At 55.5% G+C, this 24835-nt stretch overlaps 2 protein-coding genes and 1 pseudogene across 6 annotated transcripts; 2 read left to right on the top strand and 1 right to left on the bottom strand.

The window, feature by feature from the left end:
* The first annotated feature begins 113 nt into the window (after positions 1 to 113).
* On the top strand, positions 114 to 5331 carry FIZ1 (FLT3 interacting zinc finger 1). 2 transcript variants are annotated; one of them, XM_032323328.1, is made up of 3 exons: positions 114 to 402; positions 1786 to 2134; positions 3107 to 5331. In XM_032323328.1, exons 1-3 carry the CDS (start codon positions 236 to 238, stop codon positions 4307 to 4309), a joined length of 1719 nt encoding a protein of 572 aa, XP_032179219.1. In that variant the 5' UTR covers positions 114 to 235; the 3' UTR covers positions 4310 to 5331. The 2 variants fall into 2 exon arrangements, with proteins under 2 accessions (XP_032179219.1, XP_032179220.1); XM_032323329.1 differs by lacking the exon at positions 114 to 402 and adding an exon at positions 409 to 925.
* A 217-nt stretch (positions 5332 to 5548) lies between these two features.
* ZNF579 (zinc finger protein 579) lies at positions 5549 to 16062 on the top strand. Of its 4 annotated transcripts, none has more exons than XM_032323324.1 (5): positions 5549 to 5934; positions 6192 to 6310; positions 11971 to 12033; positions 12179 to 12243; positions 13948 to 16062. In XM_032323324.1, the coding sequence occupies exons 2-5, from the start codon at positions 6291 to 6293 to the stop codon at positions 15645 to 15647; spliced, it is 1848 nt and encodes a 615-aa protein (XP_032179215.1). In that variant the 5' UTR covers positions 5549 to 5934; positions 6192 to 6290; the 3' UTR covers positions 15648 to 16062. The 4 variants fall into 4 exon arrangements, with proteins under 4 accessions (XP_032179215.1, XP_032179216.1, XP_032179218.1 ...); XM_032323325.1 differs by lacking the exon at positions 5549 to 5934 and adding an exon at positions 5953 to 6063; XM_032323327.1 differs by lacking the exons at positions 5549 to 5934; positions 6192 to 6310 and having other exon boundaries at positions 12019 to 12033; positions 12111 to 12243.
* Positions 16063 to 20494: 4432 nt separating this feature from the next.
* LOC116579891 lies at positions 20495 to 21292 on the bottom strand (annotated as a pseudogene).
* Between the last annotated feature and the right edge of the window lie 3543 nt (positions 21293 to 24835).

Genomic DNA, 24835 nt, shown 5'->3' with positions numbered 1-24835 from the left:
TTTCCTTTTATCCTGACGCAACTCTACCAGGAAGATTCGGAGGCTGCGAAAAGGGAATCAAGTCTGCCGTGATTTACGTTAACACCTGTCAGGGCAGGCACAGAGGGGAAAGAGGCCGAGCGGGAGCTTGTTGCCCTTAGTCTGTATGGCGCCCGCGTCACCCTAGGCCCCGCCCCCACCCTGCCCTCACCCAACATGGCGCCATCCTAGCTTCTCCGGCCTCCAGTGCTAGGGGATGGGACGGGAAACGGGGCAGGGCGGGCGGTGGGGGTGGGGGGAAGCCAAGGGGGCGGGAGAAAGGAGGAGTGTGGGGGAGAAGCGAGCCGAGGCGGAAGTCGAGGGGCCCCCGGGTGGAAGTGACGCTGCCCCCGCTGCCCAAAATGTCGGCGCCCAGAGGGAGGTGTAAGTAATTAAAGAGAAAAGCCGACTGACTTTCCTGGCCTCCTGGGGCCGCCCCAGGGCTCTAGGACCCCGGCTGCGAACGAGCGAGGTGGACTTGCCCGGCTGTGGGTCCCGCCTGACCTGCTCCCGCCCCGGGTGCCCCAGGCCGCACCTTTTAGGGACAGGGGGGAGGGGCACAAAAGGCCGGTACTCGGGGCCTCAGTCCCAGAGCCGACTTGGGGGGGGGGGGGGGCGGGAAGCCCTGCAGGCGACTTGGTGGGAAGGAGGCGGGCTTCGTGGTGGCGGGGGCGGAGCAATAGCAGGGAGGAGCTTCCTCGTGGGCGTGGCTTAGAATGGAAATAGGCTGGGCTTGAAGGATGGAAGGGACCTACTTGGGGCTGAGTGGGGAAATGGGGCTCTAGGCGAAGGTTGGCGCAGCTTAGGGTAGAAGGGGAGTAGCTGGTCAAGGAGTAGGCATGGTGAGGTGATGGGATTGAGGTGTGCAGTTTGGCGAGTCTTAGTGGAAATAATAAGTCTTCATAATGTAAGTGCGGTGACTTGGGGGGGAGGGGCTCCCAGGGGAAGGCTGAGAACAAGGGGTTGAGGGGAGGATCTTGCAAAGGACGGGGCTTCCTTCCAGGCTAGGTTTCAAGGAAAAACGAGTGAGTGGCGTTTTGGAGGCAGACCTTAGCTGAGAAGAAAGACGGTGGGACGTAGGAAGCTCAGATAGTGGTTACTAGCAATCAGAGCAGCTTGCCTGTAGAGTCCTTGCTGTGTGCCCAGCCTAAGTGAGCGCGCGGTGTGCACTGCCCCAGTTTTGCGTAGTCCTCACCTCCGCTCCCTGAGGTGGGTACTCCCGTTCTCCCGCACTTGCACATGGACAAATGCAGGAGGTTTCAGGACCGGTTATGGTCGCCCTGAAAGGTTGACTCAAGTGCACTTGGCCCCAAATCTCTGTCCTCTCCTACCCTAGGAATGTGAATCTTTATCTGAAGATGATCTTCGCTCTTGAAGAAGAGTGGGAGGGCCTTTCAAAGGGGAAGGGTCTTATCAAGGAATACTAGAGGCTTCGGGAACAGTGTGGGGACTTTGGGAGGAGTAGGTGGGGCGAACAGTGGGCGGGGTTTAGAGAGGAGTGGGGAGTCCATCGGAAAAGAAGGGGAGAGGCTTAAAAAGGGCCCAGTAGGGTAGAAGCCACCTGGCGCTGATTAGGAAGATTGCCAGAGGATCGGGAGAAGGGTTTGTACGAGAGTGGGAGGGGCTTACAGGATGGTGGGTGTGGCTTGGAGGGAAGTGGGAAGGGTTTCCAGAGGACAGAGGGCGGGTGTGAGGCCAGGGAGCCTGATGGAGAGGGCTCCTGCGACGCTGACTCCACCTGCCCTCCATGTCTCCTCCCTGCTCCAGAGAGAGCCTCCATTCGCCACTGCCTTCCCACCACGCCATCATGGCTGATACCCGGCCAGTGCCCCCGGTCCCTGCCCCGGCCCCAGCCCCAGCGCCTCCCGCTGCTGCTCCCCGGGTTCCGTTTCACTGCAGTGAGTGTGGCAAGAGCTTCCGCTACCGCTCGGACCTTCGGCGTCACTTCGCCCGGCACACTGCCCTCAAACCCCACGCGTGTCCACGCTGTGGCAAGGGCTTCAAACACAGCTTCAACCTGGCCAACCACCTGCGTTCGCACACCGGCGAGCGGCCCTACCGCTGCTCTGCCTGCCCTAAAGGGTTCCGAGACTCCACCGGCCTGCTGCACCACCAGGTGAGTCCTGCAGGCTGGACCTGGGCTGGCCTCCCCAGGCTGGACACACCCTTGGAGCCACAGGGCTGGGCAGCAAAGAGCACTGTGATCTCTGATTTAGCCTCACAGTTCTCCAGGAAGGCACTGCCAGTCGAAAGGACTCATTGCTCAAACTGTCTCTACGACTGACTCCCAAAGGCCAATGTCCGTATGTCCATAAAGGCACAGTCTTGCACCGTACACGGGCCAGATTTCAAGTGCCCAAGAGCCATAAGTCGCTGATGGCTGCAACATTGGTCAGTGGCAGATATAAAACATTCCCATCATTGCAGAAAGTTCTTTTGGACAGTGTTTGCTCTAGAGGTTTGGAGAGCAAACCTTGAAAAGCCACCTCTCACCCTAGGGGATGATAAAAGCTCCTCTCCACCTTTTCACAACATCCACTGCCAGAGAGGACATCAGAAAGTTTGTCAATCATAATTCTAATTTCTAGGAATTGGGTTGTTCTTTAGTGATGATTTTACCCTATCGTCACAAGAACCCTGTGAGGTGGTAGTCTTATTGTGCCCATGTTACAGAGGAGCAAAGCAGAGTCCCAGAGATGATGTTTACTTGTCCACTTGTCACTGAGAGTGAAAGGCAGAGCTGGGATTCGAACCCAGGTTTGTTAGTGCTAAGAGCCCTAGTATTTGGCCACTCTCCCAGGGAGTCCCAATCTCCTAGGTGGGCTTTTTGAAAATGAGTAAGTGTTAGTCCGGAACACCAGGAGGAAGAGTCTTCCACCTTAAGGAACAGCATGTGCAAAGGTCCTGAAGAATGAAAGGACCGAAAGAATGCCAACATGACCCAAATTAGAGAAGACAAGTGAGAGAGTTGGAGCAGATGGGGCTTTGTAGACACAGCAGGGAGCTTGGGCCGCGTCCTTCTGGGAATGCAGGGATGGCAGGCTAGACCCTCAGCCCTGATGCTGTGCTCTCCCTCCCGCCCTCCCAGGTCGTCCACACTGGTGAGAAGCCCTACTGCTGCCTGGTCTGTGAGCTCCGCTTCTCCTCGCGCTCCAGCCTGGGCCGCCACCTCAAGCGCCAGCACCGCGGGGTGCTCCCGTCCCCGCTGCAACCCGGTCCAGGCCTGCCGGCCCTGAGCGCACCCTGCTCTGTCTGCTGCAATGTGGGGCCCTGCTCAGTGTGCGGGGGCGCGGGGGCCGGTGGTGGCGAGGGCCCAGAGGGGGCAGGTGCAGGCCCGGGCAGCTGGGGGCTGGCAGAGGCCGCCGCCGCGGCCGCCGCCGCCTCGCTGCCCCCCTTTGCGTGTGGAGCCTGTGCGAGGCGCTTTGACCATGGCCGTGAGCTGGCGGCCCACTGGGCGGCGCACACCGACGTGAAGCCCTTCAAGTGCCCGCGCTGTGAGCGCGACTTCAACGCCCCCGCGCTGCTGGAGCGGCACAAGCTGACGCACGACCTGCAGGGCCCGGGCGCGCCCCCGGTGCAGGCCTGGGCCCCGGGCGCCAGCGCGGGGCCCGACCCGGCCGGCGACGTCGGTGGCGCGGTGGAGGCGGGTGATGCCCAGGCGGCCTGGGATGGCGGGCTGCTCCTGGGCCGCGCTGAGGGCGGCGTGCCCGAGCTCGCGGGGCTGCTCCCGGAAGGCGGCGGTGAGGCTCCTGCCCCAGCGGCCGCGGCCGAGGCGTCCGAAGACACCCTGTACCAGTGCGACTGCGGGACCTTCTTCGCGTCGGCTGCGGCGCTGGCCAGCCACCTGGAGGCCCACTCGGGCCCCGCCACGTACGGCTGCGGCCACTGCGGGGCCCTGTACGCGGCTCTGGCGGCCCTGGAGGAGCACCGGCGGGCAAGCCACGGCGAGGGCGGCGGAGCGGAGGCGGCATCCGCGGCCCCAGAGGGGGAGCCAGCGTCCGGCGAGGCCGCGTCCGCCTCCGGCCGGGGCAAGAAGATCTTCGGCTGCTCCGAGTGCGAGAAGCTGTTCCGCTCGCCGCGCGACCTGGAGCGCCACGTGCTGGTGCACACGGGCGAGAAGCCATTCCCGTGCCTCGAGTGCGGCAAGTTCTTCCGCCACGAGTGCTACCTCAAGCGCCACCGGCTGCTGCATGGCACCGAGAGGCCCTTCCCCTGCCACATCTGCGGCAAGGGCTTCATCACGCTCAGCAACCTCTCGCGGCACCTGAAGCTGCACCGCGGCATGGACTGATGCCGCAGCCACCCTGCCGCCCCACGTCGGGGGCCGCACTCAGGGCCTGGGGCCAGATCCCTGGGCCCTGCCGTCAGGGGACCCCGGCTGGAGATAGGGGGCCACCAGACACTCGCACGGCCCCATGAGCTGGGGGCAACAAACAAACCAGGGAGACTTCTTAGCTGCGAGGTCCGGGACCTAGGAAGAGACTCCTGAGCAACCGCAAATCAAAAGACCTCCCCGAGTGGTGGGGACGTAGCAATGAGATGTGGGTGTCAGCAAGTACTTCTCATCTTGAGGACCCTAGTGATAAGAGATGGGCATCCTTCCCCCAAGGAAGACTGCCCCTCTCCCCAAGAGCCATCATTCCCAACGACCTTGATCTGGAGAATGTGGGGGGACCATGTCCCTGAATTTCCCTGGATCCCCCAAATGCTACCCACCAGTCACTGGTGCCCTCCAAAAATGGATAGAGCCGAAACCTGCCTTCCCCCCACCCATCCATTTCATTCCTCATGCTGAAAGAGGACCAGGGTAGATGCCCCTGCCCTGAAAACCCCTCCCCCCAACTAGGTCTCCCTCCCCCAGGGCAGAATGGATCCACCCTAATGATCTTCCCCATCCCAAACACTAGAATAGGCTGGTTTGAAATCCCTCCTGCCCAGTAGAATGAACTGAATCAGATACACACCCCTGTCCACTGGAATGGGCTGGTTTAAACTGGCCTGTACCCCACCCTCCTTAGGCCAATATGGCAGACACTCCTCCCTCCCTCTAGAGTGCCGGCCAGTCCCGATCATTCCACATCCTGTGAACTCATCTGAGTGGGAAGTGGTGGACTCTGGGGCTTTCCTCCTGCTCTGCTGTAGCACCTGTCTTTCCATCTCTGTTGGTTTGTCTGTCTCTGTGTTCCTCTCAACCCCAAGGGGAAGGGGGGCTTGGCTAGGGGATAACCCCCTGTGAGCCTCGACCTTGCCCCTCATCCCACTCCCTAATGTCTCCACAGGGCCCCAATAAACCTCGTCCTGTCAGTCACTGCCGTTTTGTTTTCTGATCCTTGGCTCCAGAGAGGTGGGGGCTTTTCTTCCTGATTTAGGATGAGCTCCCTAAATAAAAGATCTTTTCTCCCTCCTGACAAATGTTGAGTCCCTTAGATACTGCACAACCATTAAAATCAGAAATGGCTTAAGTTTCATCTCAGTGGAATTCTGTCCCTTAAACACGAGATCCACCTCCAGTGGACTGAATGTGCCCTTTAGACACCGTCAATCCCATCAGGCCCCCTAAAAGCCAAACTGTCTCCTTAAAGAAAAGTTCTACCCCTAAGGAGAGACCCTAAATCTTAGACCCTACCTCTAGGTGACCAAATGTCTATGTTAAACACTGTATGCACCCCGGAGGGTAGGAGTCACCTGTCTGGGCGGAGTCAACCATTCCTCTTCTAGGCACTAGATTACATTTCTGTCCCGAGTGCCATTCTGTGTCAGGCATTGTAATCCTCTCTGAGGATCCAGCAGTGGAGAAAAGGACTCCTAGGCTTATGTTTTAGTGTTTGGGTGGTGGGGTGGAGAAAAGTAAAGAAACGGAAGTAAGTTCAGGTGTTTCTGAGCATGCTGAAGGAGGGGAGGAAAGGTGTTAAGAAAGTGAGTGACCCCGTGAGCATGCCATTTCAGTTCAGGTGTCCGGTGGACATCTCTCCACAGGTGGCATCTGATCTGAAACCCAAAGGGTGCTGAGAGACCAGAGAGCGGATGGGCCCCAAGGAGGGAGGGGTGAAGGGAGGGGGAGGGGTCAGGTCCCAGAGCCTGGTGGGGCAAGAGAGGCATTTGACTGTGCTCTCCAGGCAATTGAACACCAAGATTTTAATGTTGGAGGATTTGACCACTCCCGCACTTTACAGAGTTTCCTCTGGCTGCTGAGTCGAGAAGGAACTGGAGGCAGCAGAAGAGACGCTTAGGAGCCTGGACCGGAGTGGTGGGGAGATACAGGTGGATTCGAGATGAATTCCGAAGGTGGAATGTGAGTGTTTGTGTGTGTGTGTAATTGAAAGAGCTCAGGAGGGACTGTTAGGTGGTAGCAGTTTGTGTTAAGACATGAAAAGGGGAAGAACAAGTTTCGGTAGGAGCTTAGGGGGATAAGGAATTCCATTTTGAGCTTCTTAAATTTAAGATGCCTGGGAGATTGGCACGTACTAATACGGCTGAAGGTGTATGCGTGTCCTGTGATACCGTGATCCCACTGCTGGGCACGAACCCTAGAGAAACTCCTTCACCTGCACTAGGAGACACACTTAAACATCTCCCAGCAGCAATCTGTATGGCCTCAAACTCTGAACAATTGATATGTCATTGCTGTGGTCCGAATGTTTGTGTTCCCATCGAAATTTCTATGTTGAAATCCTAACCCCCAGTGTGACAGTGTTTGGAGATGGAGCTTTGGGGAGGTGCTTAAGTCTTAGTGCCTGGGACCAGCGCTTCCACTGAAAGGCTCCAGGGAGACCCCTGGCCCTTCTCACCCTGAGAGGACACCACAAGAAGCACTGGCCATAAACCCAGAAGAGGGCCTCCCCCAGAAGACAAGCATGCAGGTGCCTTGATCTTGGACTTCCGGCCTCCAGAGAACCGTGAGCGATAAATTTCTGTTGTTCATAAGCCGCCAGTCTGTGGTGTTTTGTTAAAGCAGCCGGAACAGACTAAGACATCTGTCAACAAAAAGCAGATATATAAACGGTGGCATATGATGCTATGGGTTACTATACAGCGTGAAATAAAGGGGTGTAGATACACACAGTCCCGTGAATGAAAGTTACAAAGAAGCCCAACGCCTGAAGCCCAACACATTGATTCCGCTTATAAGCAAAACTAAACTATAATAGTGTTTAGGATGTATTGTGGCTAGTGTGCTACCTAGAAAAGCAAGAAAACCTTCTCGAGGTTGGATAGGTTAAGCTTGGAATGGGGTTTGCCAAGCCTTCTGTGATTCTGGGGCAGCTAACATCCCGTTTCTTTCTTTCCTTTCTTTCTTTCTTTCTTTTTTTTTTTTTTTTTAAAGATTTTATTTATGTATTTGACATAGAGAAAGAGAGATCACAAGCAGGCAGAGAGAAGGGAAGCAGGCTCCCGGCGGAGCAGAGAGCCCGATGCGGGACTCGATCCCACGACCCTGAGATCATGACCTGAGCTGAAAGCAGAGGCTTAACCCACTGAGCCACCCAGGAGTCCCTAACATCCCCGTTTCTTAATCCGGTGATCTCTTGATAATTATTTATTAGCCGTGTATCTGTGTCGTGCCCTTCTAGCCTATGTGCCTTCTATTTCACAATAAAAGAATTTAGAGGAGGGAGAAGTATATTTGGGGGGAGAGAAAACAAGAAGACATGTTTGCCTGGAGATGCACTGTTGCCGATCTGAAGGCTCCAGGTCAGCTCCTGGGGACGCGCAACCTTAGAGATAACTTCCTCTCCGCTCTCCCACCCTGGAACCAGGAAACAGACTCATCCCCTGGGGCAAAAACCAAAACAAAAAAAAACTTGGAGCAACAAGACCCACCCCACTTCGATTCAGGCACCGCCCCAGGGGCATGAACCGTCACTTTGAGACCTGCTCTGCCCGAGCACAGACGGTCTGGAAGCGAGCCAGGGTTGTCATGGAGATGGCCGCAGGCTAGGGATTAATGAATAGGGAAATCGCGAGGCTGAGGATCCGCCCACCTCACCTCCAACCCAATCTTTTCTCTTCTGGGACAAAAACGACAGGAACTCACCCATCTCCCGCTGGCCTCCCAAGGGCCCGGCGCAGGGCTGGTCTTCAGACCTGACTCATCTCACTGTGGCCCCATTTTATAGATGTGCTCATGGAGGCTCCGAAGGGGTGGGAAGGATTTCACTCTGGGGGAGATCTCAGCCTCTCCAGGGCGCCAATTACTGGGCTGAAACTGACGACTCTCCCGTGTCTGCTGGAGCTGACTCTCGCCGCTGACCTGTCCAGCCAGCCACCCGCACGCTCAGCTGAGCTCCGCATTGCCCTACCTCCTCAGCCTTCTCCCTTCAGGACAGTCACCTTCTCCTGAAGCCCCAGCCTCACCCCTCCTCACTCACTCCTCATCCACTTTTCTGGGCGCGGCTGGGTGCGGACAGGTGAGCCTTTAAGCACGCTCAGGAACTTATATTCCAGGGGAGGGAAGGTAGGCAATCAATGGGTAATCCACGAGGAGCCTCCGGCTTGTTCGCGATAAGTACAGTTGGAAAATTAAGGCAGAGTGAGGACTATAGGAAGAAGGGAGGGCTGTTTTAGCTGGGGGTGGGGGGCCGGAGAGCTGTCTCTGAGGACGTCTGGAAGAAAGTGAGGGGAGTAGAGTAGAAGGGACACTTGATGGAAATCTAGGGGGAAGGGCACTCCAGGCAGGGGGGAAAGGCACGTTCAAAGGCCCTGAGTCCACCAATAGCAGAGGTGGGGTGGTGCGGCTGGAGCGGAGTGAAGCAGGAGAGAGGTAGTCACCAGTGGAGGGACGCTTCAGGGGCCAGACCCATCGAGCCTTACAGGCAGGGGGAGAGGAATACGGGAGGAAGGGCTGGGAAGCCACCGGAGGTTCACAGGCTGCGATCTCTGCGTGCGAGAGGCTGGCCGCGGTAGGGGCGCTGGGGGCAGGAGAGCCAATGAGGAGGCAGTAGCAGGGGGACTGGCACCCAGGAGTGCAGTCCGGAGCCAATCAGCGCTAGGTCCCGCCCCCTGCTCGGGCCCACGGCCCCGCGGAGTCCCGCACTGCCCAGGCACCCTGTCTCACCTGGGCCCGCTCCCCGCCTCCTCCCTGCCCTCAGCCTAGGTCTCCCCTGCATCCGGCCCAGCCTCCACGCGGGTCCCACAGGAATTTCTCTAAAACACTAATCAGATCATGTGACTCTCCAGCTTAAAACCTTTTCAATGGCTTCTCAGTGCACCAGGAACGCGTCCAGCATTTCGCCGGGACTAAGAGGCCGCCGCAGCGGCTTGTGCAGCTCCCGGCCTCTCTCCATGACACTCCCGCCTTTGATGGCCCAATCCAAGGCCTCGAGTCTCCCCCAAGACAAGATCTCCCTCCCCATTCCCCAATATGCTCTTCCCTCTGCTTGAAATTTTATTTCCCACCATTCCATTCCTGAATTTTCCTTATTTCCTTCCTGCCTTCCTTCCTTCCTCCTTTCCTTCCTTTTTTTGGAAAAAAAAAAATGTTAAGCTTTTAAAATACAGATAATGAAATAACAACCCCCCAACCCCACCAGGTATACACTCAGAAGAACTGAAAATAATCGTCCAAACAAACACTTACACACAAACGTTCCTAACAGCGCTATTCACAATAGCTGAGAGGTAGCAAGAAGCCACATATCCACGAACAAATGAATGGGCACAATGTAGTGTACCCACACGGTGGAATATTACTCAACTAGCAAAAGGAATGACGTCAGGATCCATGCCACAACACAGATGATTCTGGAAAACACACTAAGTGAAAGAAACTGGTCATAAGAGGTTACCTATTATATGATTCAACTGACATGAAATGTTTGTCATAGGCAAAGCTGATTATTGGTTGTCAGGAGCTGGAAGAAGAAGGACATGGGGAGTGACAGCTTAACAGACCTAGATTTCTGTTGGGGAAGATGACAAAGTTCTGAAACTAGACAGTGGGATGGTCACATGACATTGAGAATGTACTTAATGGCACTATTATTGCCCACCCCTCGTGTCCATATACTGCCTATCAGCTTTAAAGATTTTTTTTTTTTGACAGAGATCACAAGTAGGCAGAGAGTCAGACAGAGAGAGAGAGGAAGGGAAGCAGGCTCCCCGCTGAGCAGGGAGCCCGACGTGGGGCTCGATCCCAGCACCCCGAGATTATGACCCGAGCCGAAGGCAGAGGCTTAACCCACTGAGCCACCCAGGTGCCCCTGCCTATCAGCTTTAAAACATTAGAGGTTTAGGGGTGCCTGGGTGGCTCAGAGGGTTAAGCCTCTGCCTTCCACTCAGGTCATGATCTCAGGGTCCTGGGATTGAGCCCCGCATCGGGCTCTCTGCTCAGCAGGGAGCCTGCTTCCTCCTCTCTCTCTGCCTGCCTCTCTGCCTACCTGTGATCTCTGTCTGTCAAATAAATAAATAAAATCTTAAAAAAAAAATTAGAGGTTTAGTTACCTCACTCGCCGTAGGCCCCTTTAGGATCTGATCGCTTCTCCCTGCTACAAGTTAACTCCTACCATGAATTTGGTGCTTATTGTTTCCATGGATATTTTTAGACTTTCACTCCTATATAAATATCCTTTTAAAATTAGTACTATTGCCCAGGCACTTTAAAAAGTCATGCTCTGGGCGCCTGGGTGGCTCAGTGGGTTAAGCCGCTGCCTTCGGCTCAGGTCATGATCTCAGGGTCCTGGGATCGAGTCCCACATCGGGCTCTCTGCTCAGCAGGGAGCCTGCTTCCCTTCCTCTCTCTCTGCCTGCCTCTCTGTCTACTTGTGATTTCTCTCTGTCAAATAAATAAATAAAATCTTAAAAAAAAAAAAAAAAGTCATGCTCTTGGGGGCGCCTGTGTGGCTCAGTGGGTTGAGCCTCTGCCTTCCGCCCGGGTCATGGTCTCAGGGTCCTGGGATGGAGCCCCACATCGGGCTTTCTGTTCAGTGGGAGCCTGCTTTCCCCCTTCTCTCTCTCTGCCTGCCTCTCTGCCTACTTGTGATCGCTCTCTGTCAAATGAATTAAAAAAAAAAAAGTCATGCTCTTTGCCTGTCGTTTCTCCCATCTCTTTGTGAAATGCAAAGACTTGCTGAGATGCACTAGCTTCGACATGTTTTAGTTCCCCACTTTGCTGCTGTTTAAACTGAGAATAGCGTGACCCACTCCATAAGGTAAGGAGAGACAAACGCATTAGTATTTGTAAAGCGCTTACAAGACTAAGTTACTGCTTATTTTCATTTTATTTATTTTTATTACCCTTTCCCCCCATTTGATTTCTTGTCCTTTTACTTTCTGGAGTATGGAACGCATTCACATGGCTTCAAATTTAAGAAGTACAAAAGGATAGAGTGCCCTAAGTTTCAGTTCTGGGAGCTAGACAATGTTGCTAGTTCCCTCTCTCTTCTTCCAGACACAACCCACTGATAAGCACAGACAGTTAGAACAGGTTCCAGTCTGTTTTCTGCCTTCCTTTCCATCCCCCCTTCCCTTCATGTTATCACTTGGAGCGCTTCCATATTTTTTAACACAGCAAGTTTCTTCATCTTTTTTTTTTTTTGCACACATAGCATTCCACTGGGCAGATCAATCATGATGCCACTCGAATTCCCTCCGGATGCGAATTTAGCTCATCTCCAGTCTTTTGCAGTGGTGTGCAATCATCTGGTGCTGATTCACCTGGTACCGATGTCATTTTGCATGTTTCTGAGCAGATCTATCTGGCAGTCCCATTCCTGGAATTGTTCAGCTGTTAAGGCTGTTCCAAATTTCACTAGCCCAGCCCTGTTCAGAGAGGTCCTGTTTCCCACGCTCTGGCTGACAGTGCTCAGCATGTACTTCACCTTAAGTCTGCAGGCCTATCTCTGCAACAAGCCCTCGACTGCTCGGTTTCGGGCATTTGAGATGTGTGGAGCACGTCTCTCTCCTTTCCCTTGGCTCATCCTTCTCATCCCCAACCCTTGGCTTTCCATCCTGCAGGTTTCAGCTGAAACACTATTGCCTCCTGGAAGACCTTGAGGACTGCTCTCACCCCAGGGGGAGGTCAGCTCAGTGCCTTCTCTGTTCTCTGTCTCCCCCCCCACCTCCACCCCCCACCCCAATCGTCTTTCCTGCCTTAGAGCACGTTTTCCTGGAAGGCGGTCGGATCTGTGACTGCCTCCTCCCTCTGACGGTGAGCTTCCTGCAGACAGGGTCGGACAGCCCGTCAGCCTGCCGCCGAGGCTCCAGCACCAAGGACAGAGCTAGCCCACAGTAGGTGCTCAGGAAATACCGGCGGCTTGGGATCCAGGGAACTATGCCGGGAAACACATGCAGAAGGACTCGGGAGCACAGTGGGTGCTCAGTAGATGTGGGTCTCTTAGGAGCGAATGCGTATCTGCCGGGCTTGTTGTAGAGGGGGCCACTGAGGCTAGGAGAAGCGACAGTCGCTTGCTCCGGCAGCCGAGTGAAGGCTGGATAGGGGTTCCAGTCCAGAGCGCCCCTACTTTGCCTGAGGCCTCTGCCACTGCCTCATTCACGACTCCTTCCCCTGGCACCCCCCTCGCCCAACACAGTGCCTGGCACAGACAGGACCTGATAAATGTGTATTTGTTGAAGGAATGAATGAATATGTGTGTCTGCTGGGGTGGGGAGGAGAGCTGCGTCCAGCCTCCCAGGCCCGCAGCCCCCTCCCCATGCAGAACCCAGGAATCCAAGCCGACTGCCCTCCCCGCCCCCTGGGTCCCCTCGTCCTCCCGCTTCCGGCCTTCCAGCCGGTCTTTCCTCTTTTGGGCTCGGTCGAGAGGCCGGGTTTCCGGGGGGAAGGCTTAGGCAGTGACACCGAGCCCAGCCTCCTCCACCCCCCACCACGCTCGGCCCTCCCTCCCTCCCCGCTACCACCGTCCGCGTTCGGCCGGCCGCGGGGAAGGAAGAAAGAAGCGAAGGAGGCGGAGGTAAGACACAGGCGCCCAGCGATCCGATCAGGGCCGAGCCCCAGGCTCTGGGCTCGGAAATCCGCGAGGCCTCCACCCGTGGCCCTAATTCTGCTGATCACGCCTGCGGGGAACCGCAAGCTGGGCCCAGTGGGGAGTTCGGCCCCCCGTGGGGACCTAGGGCTCCATACTCCAGCAGCCTGGGTGGGGGGCAGGTGTCCAGCGGCCAGGCCCTCAGCCCCCTCCTCTGTGGAGACTTCGGGCAGCTGAGCCCCCAGCTCCCTCCTCCCCCTTGTCTTAGGAGCCCAGCCCCCTCCCCCAACCCTCTCTGCCCCTGGGACCCAGGAATCCTTACCCCACACCTACAGGAGTGGATCTCAGTCCCCTCCCAAACCTGGGGTCCCAAACCCCAGCTCCCACCTCTCTCAGTCCCTGGAGTCCAGGACCCCAGCCTCCCCACTGCCCAGGAGTCTTAGCCCTCCTACCCCCAGCCTCTCCCAGACCCTGGTCTGGGCACTCACACACATTTCTGGGGCTTCCCAATGTCGAATTCCACCCCCTCCACTCGGGCACCACTGGCCGGTTCCCAGCCCCTCCCAAAATTCTCCAGCGGGGCCCCTGGAGAAAAAGCAGTTGGCTGACTGTCTCCCTGTCTCCTCTTCTGTCTGTATCTCTGGCTTGTCCCCTCTCTCTGTCTGTCTGTCCCTACCTCTGTCCTGCTGTGGTTCTTCTGATCTCTGGTGTTTGCACCATCTCTCCCGAAATCTCTTTGTTTTCTCTCCATCTCTGTCTCTGCTGGGAGTCCCCATCTCTCTCCATCCTGCCTTTACGGCTTCTCCTGCTGTCTGTCTGTCTGCCCCTGGGGTCTCTGCCTTTGCTCTGTCTTGCTGGCTCTCTCCATTGCCTGGTTAATCATCTGACCATCACGGACTCTCCATCTCTCTGTCTCTGTCTCTCGGCCTCACTCCACACATCTCCCTTTATCTAACCCACTCCACGCCCCCACCCACCCCAATGTCTCCTTGTCTCCTCTTTCTCCTTACAGGCATGGATCCGCAGCCCCCTCCACCCGCCCAGGGCAGCCCACCTCACCGTGGCCGGGGCCGGGGCCGTGGCCGAGGCCGTGGTAGAGGCCGGGGCCGTGGCAGGGGGGGCGCTGGAGCCCCTCGGGCGCCCCTGCCCTGCCCGACATGTGGCCGCCTTTTCCGCTTCCCCTACTACCTCTCCCGGCACCGGCTGAGCCACTCAGGCCTCCGACCCCACGCCTGCCCCCTGTGCCCCAAGGCCTTCCGCCGGCCCGCCCACCTCTCCCGCCACCTGCGTGGCCACGGGCCCCAACCGCCGCTGCGCTGCGCCGCCTGCCCCCGCACCTTCCCGGAGCCAGCCCAGCTCCGGCGCCACCTGGCCCAGGAGCACGCAGGCGGCGAGGTCGAGCTGGCCATCGAGAGGGCGGCCAAGGAGGCCGCGGAGTCGAGCTGGGGCTCCCAGGACGCCGGGGCGGAGCAGCCTACCACCGCTGCAGCGGGGGCCGCGGAGGAGGAGGCGGCGTGGCCCGAGACCTGGCCGGCAGGGGAGCCGGCCACGCTGGCTGCCCCCACAAGCGCCGAACCCCGGGAGTCAGAGGAGGAGGAGGCCGAGGCCGGGGCGGCGGAGCTGAGGGCCGAATTGGCACTGGCAGCCGGGCGGCAGGAGGAAAAGCAGGTCCTGCTCCAGGCCGACTGGACGCTGCTGTGCCTCCGCTGTCGCGAAGCCTTTGCCACCAAGGGCGAGCTCAAAGCACACCCGTGTCTGCGCCCCGAGGGTGAACAGGAGGGTGAAGGGGGCCCCCCTCCCCGGCCCAAGCGCCACCAGTGCTCCATCTGCCTCAAGGCCTTCGCCAGGCCCTGGTCGCTGTCCCGCCACCGGCTGGTCCACTCCACCGACCGCCCTTTCGTGTGCCCAGACTGCGGCCTGGCCTTCCGCCTCGCCTCCTACCTCCGCCAGCACCGTCGTGTGCACGGCGCGCTCAGCCTCCTGGCCCCGCTGCCCCCGGCGGGCAAGAAGGACGACAAGGCACCGGGTGGACGGAACTCAGGGAAGGGGCCCGAGGGGGGCGAAGGGGCAGAGTGCGGGAGTGCCTCGGAGGGGGGAGAAGGCGGGCAGAACGGAGGGGACGCCGCCCCGGCCCGGCCCCCTGCAGGGGAGCCCCGCTTCTGGTGTCCCGAATGCGGCAAAGGCTTCCGGCGCCGCGCGCACCTGCGGCAGCACGGGGTGACCCACTCAGGGGCGCGCCCCTTTCAGTGCGTGCGCTGCCAGAGGGAGTTCAAGCGGCTGGCCGACCTGGCCCGCCACGCGCAGGTGCACGCGGGAGGCCCGGCGCCGCACCCGTGCCCGCGCTGCCCGCGCCGCTTCTCGCGCGCCTACAGCCTCCTGCGCCACCAGCGCTGCCACCGGGCCGAGCTGGAGAGGGCGGCCGCGTTGCAGGCGCTCCAGGCCCAGGCCCCGCCGTCGCCCCCGCCGCCCCCGCCGCCCCCACCAGCTGGGCAGGAGGAGGAAGGGCTCCCGATGCCCATTGCACACATCAAGGAAGAGCCACCCTCCCCGGGAACCCCACCCCAGTCGCCGCCGCCGCCGCCGCCGCCGGCTCCCCCTGTCTTCCTCAGCGCCTCCTGTTTCGACAGCCAAGACCACTCAGCCTTCGAGATGGAGGAAGAAGAAATTGACAGCAAGGCCCACCTTCGGGGGTTGGGAGGCCTGGCCTCCTGACCTTCACCACCACTCTTGGCCCCTCCATTTGGCTCCCGGTTTGCAATATGGAGGAAGGAAGTCGAAGTAGAGGCGCCTCCTGTCTACCCACCCTTCCCCTTCTAGCTCTCAACACTAAGGGTGGGGCTGGACCGCCCCTCCCTCCCATTGCCCACCCCCTCCCCCGGGGACCCCCGACGCTGGCTAGGAACTGCTTGTCCCAACAGGCCTCAGAAGGCAGGACAAGTTGGAAAAGGAGGCAGAGAATATTGGCCAGAGAGATGCAGACTTGGGGGGACCCCTTGCCTGGCTGTCTCCCATTACACACACTGGACACCGTCACCTCTTTGGAACTGCCAGACCCTGGGGGTCCCCAGTGAGCAAAGGTCCATCCCTGTCCTTTTGTCTGTCTGTGAATAAATGTGAGTTCGTGAAACAGGAGAGAGTGAGGCTGTCTGTGGGGGCTGCCAGAGGGGGGTCTAGGGTGAGCCGGGATCTGTCCCAACAGGCTCTGAGCTTGTGTTCCAGGCAGGAAGGGTCCAGATTTCCACATCAGGGAACGGGAGGCAGGTGCTCAGCCTCCAAGAAACTCAAGAGAAGAATATGGAGTGTGACAGCGCTGGTTACCACCTGTTCTGGCATCTTTGGGGAGCTCTGTGGCCCCCTGTGGGATCCCCACGTGCATGCTTTCAGCAGACATTTACCAGGCACCACGCAGGGTCCTGGGGATGCTGGAGAGGAGACCGCCACAGCCCCCCCCAGAAGCCAGAATTCTAGATCCACACGAGTTTAGCCATGTGTGGCTGCTTCCATTTAAACTTAGAATGAGTAAATCCATTTAAAATAAAATAATGAAAAACGTTCAGTTTCTCAGTCACACAGTTTCCAGGGGCCAACAGCCCCATGAGGCTGGTGGCTACCCCAGACAGCACAGATCGAGAACATCCCATCACTGCAAGAAGTTCTCTTGGACAGGGTTGCCCTAGATAATGAACCATCTGCAACAGACCACCAGGTATTAATTAGGGCTACTGAGAACACTGCCTGGCTGGGAGGGAGGGCCTTTGGGTGACCTTTGACCTGAACCAAGAGGGGCAGAGCAGGGTCAAAGGCCATGAGGTGGGTTGGTGCTGCATGTTGGAGAAACCACAAGAAATCAGGGGTAGGTGGAAAGGTTCATTTTCTGCAAACCTTCTAATGGTTTTTTTTCCCTCGCTCATCTATTTAGGTCTTAGGGAGTGGAGAGGGAGAGATGTGTTCAAGCCATCTTCCTTGAACCGCCCCCCTCTCCTGTTGTTATCTGTCCTTCCCCCAGAGCCTTCAGTGGCTCCCTTTTTCCTGTGCAAAGGTTGATGCCAACCACTTGGGTGTCTTCATGCCTGTCAGGCCTGTAGAGGCGTGAGGCCATCCCAGTTTTCCAGGGCAGCACACAGAGGCTTTGGGAGGGAAGGTGGTTCCCCGATGTGATGAAAACACCAGGCAGGGGCTGGGCCCCGGGGAAGGAAGCCAGAGACGTGGAGGTTGAAGGTGTAGGAAGGGAGATGGCGGACTGTCTAAAGTTTGCAGAGTTCCCTGTCAGGGATTCAACACCTTGGCCAAGGCCTTGACCCGGTGCCTGGCATGTAGTAAGCACTCAATCCACATTAGTCTGTTTCGTTATCCCCGCATCAGGGCTTGAAGTGAGGGACAGAGTGACGAGGGAGACCACCTGGGGACGAGCCCTCATGGAGCTTACAGACCAGCACAGGACGTGGACAATGATCAAATATTGGCACAAATGAAGTTTCCAAAAGAGACCAGTTCCCCCACAAACTAGAGCCTGTAACAGCCCTAGGCATGGGGAGCTGGGGAGCTGGGGTGTGCTTCCTTGACGTCAGAGCTACCTCCCTCCCCAGGAACCTTTCGTGGCTCCCTATTACCATATCCAAACATGGGCCCCCACTTAGTGAGCACCTACCGTGGCCAGACACCTTTTCAGCACAACCTCACTGATTAAACTCATTGAGGGAGGTGATTACACGGCCCGATTTACAGAAGGGACAACAGGGCTAAAGTTAAGTCATTTGTCCTACTTTGGAAATCACTACCATGAACTGAGAGCTCTTTGTCTCCAACAGGGTCCTTTGTGGAGAGGGCTGAAAACAGCGACTGCCCCTGTGAGGGAGCCATTGCTGTTGCTGCTTTGTTACGATCACTTTCCCAGGCTGGTTTAGACCTGATCTCAGGGAATCCTTGCCACCCCACTGGGGATTAGGAAATATCCTCACCACTTCCTAAGGGCAACACAACACTCGGAGAGGGAGTCCCTTGACCAGCTGGGAACTGGCGACGTGGGATTTGAACCCAGGCTGGACCAACAGCATAGCCTGCATACCCTTAGCCAGGCCCATCTAAGGCTTAGGGTGAGGCCCCTCCTTACCTGCATCCCCATCGCCAAGCCCCAAGGCACCACGGCCCACCCCCCTTGGCTTTCCCCCAACCTGCCCCCTCCCCGCCAGCTTACTCCGCCTCGAGGATCTCCTGCATCCAGAAAGAAACGTTCCTAGGACAAAACACAGGACTTAGAGTGAGGAAAGGTCCCTATGGACGGAGCCGAGTTCTCCCATCTTGCAGACGAGAAGACTGAGCCCTAGATGCGAGGACAGACCCAGGACGTGATAAAACACCCCAACGGTTGCTATTATTGTGAAGCAAAAAGCTGGTGTCTACGAATCAAACCCTGTGACTTGGCTTGCCCTGCACCGAGCATTTCGTCTATATGACCTCAACCACGTGCTCATAATCACATCACACACATTTCAGGAGTCCTGAGCCTGCCGTGCCTTGCACAGGGATCGCGTGGATTCGCTTCCCCCCTCTTCATGACAAGGTCAATACAGAGACACTGTCACCGGCTCCGTTTGTCCGTTGCAAACAGCATCAGATATCATTTGTATACCATGGAACCCACTCATTTCAAGGGCACTTAGTGCTTTTCAGTGACTTTATAGGACTGTGCAACTACCCCCCCAAAGGAAATGTTAGGACATGTCCGCTCCCAAGATCTCCTGTGCCTGTTAATCATCGCTTCCTATCTGCGCTCCCCAGGCTCTCCCGGCAACCACCGAGGTACTTTCTGTCTTGACAGATTTGCCTCTTCTGGACAGTTCCTAAAAATGCATCATCCAATACGTTGCCCTCCGCATCTGGCTTCTTTCGCTCCACATGCTGTTAAGGCTCATCCGTGTTGTGAGTTTTAGGAGCACTTTGTCCCTTTTTATGGCCCGAGTAACGTTCCATTGTACGGAGAGACTGCACTGTGTTTACCCACTCATCTGTGGGTGCACATCTGGGCGGAGTCCACTCTTGGCTGCTGTCGGCGGTGCTGCTGTGAACACGCATGGGGACATGGATTTGACCCTCTTGGGCCAACGCTCGGGTAGGCTGTGTGAGAAGCTCATGATACACTTTTTAAGAAACTGCCAGACTCTTTCCCAACGTGGCTGCACCATCTCCAGCCCCATCAGGAACAGGTGAGGCTGCAGGTTCCCCGTGGGGGCTCTGTTTTCAGGAGGAGGAAGATGATGCCGTGAGCTGACATGCCCAAGGTCTCCTGGCTGGTAAGGAGCACATGTGGCTGTGTGTCCAGGCATTGTGACTCCAGCGCCTGTGCTCTTAACCCTAAACAGAGATTCTTTCTTCCCATGTTACTCATTCATTCATTCGTCCTAAAACTGTTGAGCCCTTGGCTTTGTGCAAGGCGCTACGCTAGATGGGAGAACGTCAGAGGACAAAGAGACAAGGTTTCATTTTGGCTGGAGACACAGAGACAAACAGACTGAGGACACTGATTCCACAGCTATTTATTGAGCCTCACGACGTGCTGGGCAGTGCCGCAGGTGCCGATCTCCCGCTGGCCAAAGAAACAAACACAAATCCCTGCCCACACTCCACAAAAAATTTTTTTAAATTTTATTTATTTATTTGACACAGAGAGAGAGAGAGAGATCACAAGCAGGCGGAGAGGCAGGCAAAGAGAGAGGAGGAAGAGGCTCCCCACTGAGCAGAGAGCCCGATGCGGGGCTCAATCCCAGGACCCTGGGATCATGACCTGAGCCGAAGGCAGAGGCTTAACCCACTGAGACACCCAGGCACTCCGAAAAAAAATTTTTTTTTTTAAGTTAATGGTCTTTTTTTATTGGGAAAAAAAAAAAAAGACTAGCATTTACAACTTGGAATGGATGTAAATTGTAATTCCTTGATCAGCAATGTTGATGCCTGTGCTGAAGTCCACAGCTCCAGCCTAGTCTGCTAGCTCCAAGTCATGGTTCAGGAGGTTTTAAAAACAGAGAGTCCAAAGATGCTCCCTTGGTAAAGGTTTTTTGTTGTTGTTGTTGTTGTTTTAAATTTGTGTGAATGGTGACAGCCTGACACCCATGTCACTCCAGGACAATGTGGACAACGCTAAACCAACATGTGAGGCATGCCACCCAGATGAGCGTCATGGTCACCAAGGATGGGGGCACCCAGAAGTACGAGAGGGCCGTCCTGCTAAGTGGGGCTACGTCTAGACAGCTTATCCTTCACCCATTTCTCTGAACAGCATCCTGAGGTAAACCAACTTAAACTGTTTTCAGTAAACCAGCTATGACAATTTTATACTAACAAATTGAACTAGAACCCATTTGAAGAAGTTTTAAATATTTTTCATTTTTCGTTTTTAATATAAATGCCTGACTGTGCTCAATTGTCAAGCTGCATGCATGAAAAACTGGCCAGCCCAGTGTATTAATCATGAGCAAATGGAACTGCGAGGAGTCCACTAGGTGCTTCCTTATCATTAAGGTAGGACAAGTATTTATGTCGTAAAACTGATGTGTAGCTTGATCTTTAGGGGACAGGACCACCAACCAATACATGCAGATTTTGTGTGTGTGGACAGAAGGTACTTTTGACATTCAGTTTTGCTATATAGAAACAGAATGAGTAAATGAACTTTTTTTTTTTTTTTTTTTGCAAGAGGTAAGTAAAAGATTCAATTTGATTCTTCTAGAAGGGGGTGAAAGGAGTTGAAAGTAGGCCTTCATTTTGCAGTCATCATCTGTACGAATTCTTCATAGTTGACTTGCCCATCTCCATCAATATCTGCTTCTCTGATCATTTCATATACTTCTTCATCTGTTAGTTTCTCCCCTAAGTTGGTCATGACATGACAAAGCTCTGCCGCACTGATGTAACCATGGCCATCCTTGTCAAAGACTCGGAATGCCTCGCGAATTTCTTCTTCGCTGTCTGTATCTTTCATTTTTCTAGCCATCATAGTCAAGAATTCCGGGAAGTCAATGGTGCCATTACCGTCAGCATCCACCTCGTTGATCATATCCTGCAATTCGGCTTCTGTTGGGTTCTAACCCAGTGACCTCATGACAGTTCCAAGTTCCTTTGTTGTGATGGTGCCGTCGCCATCTTTGTCAAATAGGGAGAAAGCTTCCTTGAACTCAGCGATCTGTTCTTCGGTGAGCTGATCAGCCATGGTGCGAGCGAAGGGAAGAAGAGCAGAGGGAGCGAGGGTGGCTGCACCAGCGCAGGGGCTGTGACGGCGGGGGGTGCCTCCGCTGCTGTAGCTGCTGCTGCTAAGGCTTGATGTGCGCTCAGCGCTGTGCCGCTGCCGCCGCCCCACTGTGAGTAACGGCGCTGTGCCCGCGAGGCTCCCAGCACCACTGCCCCGAAAAAAATTTTTTTTTTTTTTTTTTTTTTTTTTATTTATTTGTTAGAGAGAGAGAGAGAGAGAGAGAGATACAGAGCGCAAGCACAGGCAGACAGAGTGGCAGGCTAGAGGCAGAGGGAGAAGCAGGCTCCCTGCCGAGCAAGGAGCCCGATGTGGGACTCGATCCCAGGACGCTGGGATCATGACCTGAGCCGAAGGCAGCCGCTTAACCAACTGAGCCACCGAGGCGTCCCCGAAAAAAATTTTTTTTAAATAAACTGTACATGAGGCTCAAACTGAGGACCCGAGATCAAGAGTGCCACGCTCCACGACTGAGCCAGCCAGGTTTGGGAATCTCACAACACGTGCGAAAGGAAAGAATTGGAGAATAAACGCATGTCCTCAGCCCCGAGTCTGCAGCGAGCGTTTTACTCTGTTCCGGATGGACCTGGCTACCGTCTATCCTGAAATTTACCCGCCCATCGGCCTATCCATCCTATCCTCATCTTTCAAAAATTTAATAAACTTTCCTTTTTTGAGCAGTTTTACTTTCACAGAACGATCGGGTGGAAATTGCAGATGGTTCCCATGTATCTATCTTTGAAAAAAATTCATTTCAATGCAATTTGCAAATATTAGGTCACATCACCCCCAAACACTTCAGCACGCATATCGTTACAGGATACCAAATATTTATTTAGGCTTCTTGTCCCTGGTAAAATTTTACTACAGTGAAAGGCATACACCCCACATCGTATCAATTGAGATGGTTTTAGAAATACACACTCCTGAGTACGGGAGACCTGCTTTAACAGACTCCTTCTGGCTTCAGTTTGGAGAATCATCGGTGGGGGCAGGGGTGGGGTGCTCAAGTATCCATGTGACTGACCGCTGATGCCACCCTCCATCACCCAGTCCACGACAACCCCTCCCCTTTTCCAATCGGTGCCCACGTCACTGAGCAAGGCCCACTTGGAGGGGAGGGGGAAGCATCCAGACCCAAGTTTGAAGATTCCGGGTCCCCTCTCCTTCCCCTTGTTTAGTCACTCATGCAATCGTATATTTGTATCGATTTGGACTCAAGATGTTTCCTTTGTCCTTTGGGGGACAGTCCCCTAGGACATTATTTCTTTCACGGAAGTCCACCAGTTCTAAAGTTGTGTGTCGGCCAGAGGACACTGCTCATGGAGAAGCTGGGGCTGCTGGTGGGTGCTGCGGCTTCAGTCAGGTGGTCCTGGAGGGTTTCTGGGAAGGGGTAATCTGAGACTTGATCCAGATGGGCCAGGGAGCTGAGAGTGGGAATCGGGAGCTGGACCCCCTCCCTTTCCAGGGGGCTCTGAGGCTCCCAGGGGATAGCCACCCGCCCCCAGGCATCCAGCGACCTGGAGCTATGCCTCCCTCTGGGCACCAGGCCCACAGTGGGAGGTTTCCACTGCCTGCACCTGGCCTCTTGGGGGGCGGCTTGGAATCCAGCCTCAGAGGCCAAGCCCCAGCGCCTCCTGGGCCCCTTATCTCGCCACGCCCAGCACTGTGCCTGGCACAGACCCGGGCTGCGTAAATATTTGCTGCCTCTCATCCAGCTGCTTGAGCCCCAGCCACCCTCCTCTCCCATCGAGGGGGCTTTGCCCACGTTCTGCAACCCCCTCCCCCAGCATCAGCTCTTTCCTCTCCGGGATGGAGGGGGCATTGCTGGCACCAGGTGTGGCGCCCAGAAGAGGGAAGTGACCCACCCAAGGTCACTGGGAGAGGGGGCCAGAGAGAGAAAGAGTCTTTGCAGACTGGCCACCTCCAAGCTTTTAATATCAGGATAATGCCTGGAGCTGCTCTTTGCCGTCGCACCCACGCTCTGGGGCCCACAGGCCACACCGCCAGCTGCAGGGCCCCAGCACCCGTCAGGCTTCCTCCTCTCACAGCCTGGGATGGCAGTTCCTCTGCTGGAGTGACTCTCCTGTCTGCCCCTTCAAACCTCCTCTGCGAGGCCCTCCTACTTCCCCCCACCTCTCTCAGTCCCCTGTGGTAGGCTGAATTCTCATCTGAAGATTCCTGCTCTGCTGGTGCCCGTGCACCTCCTCCCCCAGCCTATCTAGGAGCCCCTGGGAAAGGACTTTGCACACGGCACTAGGATTCCAAGTCAGATGACTCGGATGGAGAGAGAGGACATCCCGCTGAGTGAAGTAAGTCAGACAGAGAAGGATAAAGACCATACAATTTCACTCATATGGAGAATGTAGAAGACAAAACAAACAAAACAGAAACAGACTCATAAATACGGAGAACAAACTGGTGGTTACCGGAGAGGAGGGGGTGCTACATGGATGGGGAAAATAGATAAAAGGGATTAAGAGGTACAAACTCCTAGTTATGAGAAAAAAGTCCCAGAGATGAGGAGCACCTGTGTGGCTCAGTCCGTTAAGTGGCTGACTTCTGTTTTCAGCTCAGGTCATGATCTCAGGGTCGGGGGATGGAGCGCGCAACACAGAGTCAGCTTCAGGTTCTCTCTCCTTCCCCCTCTTGCTCCTCCCCCTGCTTATGTGCACAGGCACTCCCTCCTGTCTCTCAAATAAATACATCTTTAGAAGAGAAAGTCACAGAGAGGAGAAAGTACAGCATGGGGAATTATATTCAATAACATCGTAATAGTGTTGTGCAGCAGCAAGTGGTGACATTTCTCATGATGAGCATTATGAAATGTGAAATGTATAGAACTGTCAGGTCATTATGCTGTGCACCTGAGACAAATATAATACTTCACATCAATTATACTTCAATACAATTTTTTTCCAAAAGATTCCAAATCGGTTGATTTTAAGCTAGGGAAGTTATCTTTGGTGGGCCTGGTCTAATCAGGTGACTCCCTAAAAGGGACAGGGTGCTTTCTGGAGCTTGAGGGGGATTCAACAAGAGGGAGATTCTCTGTTCCCAGCTTTGAAGGAGGAGGGGACCCCTCCCCAGTGGATGCAGGCAGCCTCTGAAAACTGAGTGTGTTCTGCCCAACAACGGCAAGGAAATGGGAATCCCTGAGTCTTCCCCGAAGCAGAGAAGCCCATCATTCTGTCGTTCATGCCCAGGCTTCTGACTCACAGAAACTGTGAGCTAATCAGGGGTGCTCTTCTAAGCTGCTTACATTTTGTCTGTTACGTCACCCAGAAAAATAGGCAATCTGTAATCTGTTTTGTTTCCTTCATGGTGCTCGCTGTCAAAAGTCAGTTGGTTTCTTTGACTATTTCCAATGTGCTCATCCACCTGTATTAGTGGCTGAGGCTTCTGTAACAAAGGATCACGAGCCAGGGGTCTTCAAGCAACAGAAATGTGTCGTCTCGCAGTTCTAGAGCTTAGAAGTGGAAGATCTCTGGGCCACACACCTCCTGAAGCCCCCAGGGGAAGCCTTCCTGGCCTCTGCCTAGCTTCTGGGGGTTTGCTCTCCATCGTTGGCTTGTACAGGCATCATTTCCTTCTCCCCTTCATCTTCACGCAGCGGTGGTCTCAGTGGGCTGTCTTTCCACTCTTTCCTGTGGGAGAATCA

Source organism: Mustela erminea, chromosome 19, assembly GCF_009829155.1.
Source record: "Mustela erminea isolate mMusErm1 chromosome 19, mMusErm1.Pri, whole genome shotgun sequence".
Lineage (NCBI taxonomy): Eukaryota > Metazoa > Chordata > Mammalia > Carnivora > Mustelidae > Mustela > Mustela erminea.
Note: the sequence above shows the minus strand (reverse complement) of the source record. Positions and strands in the feature narration are given on the sequence as shown.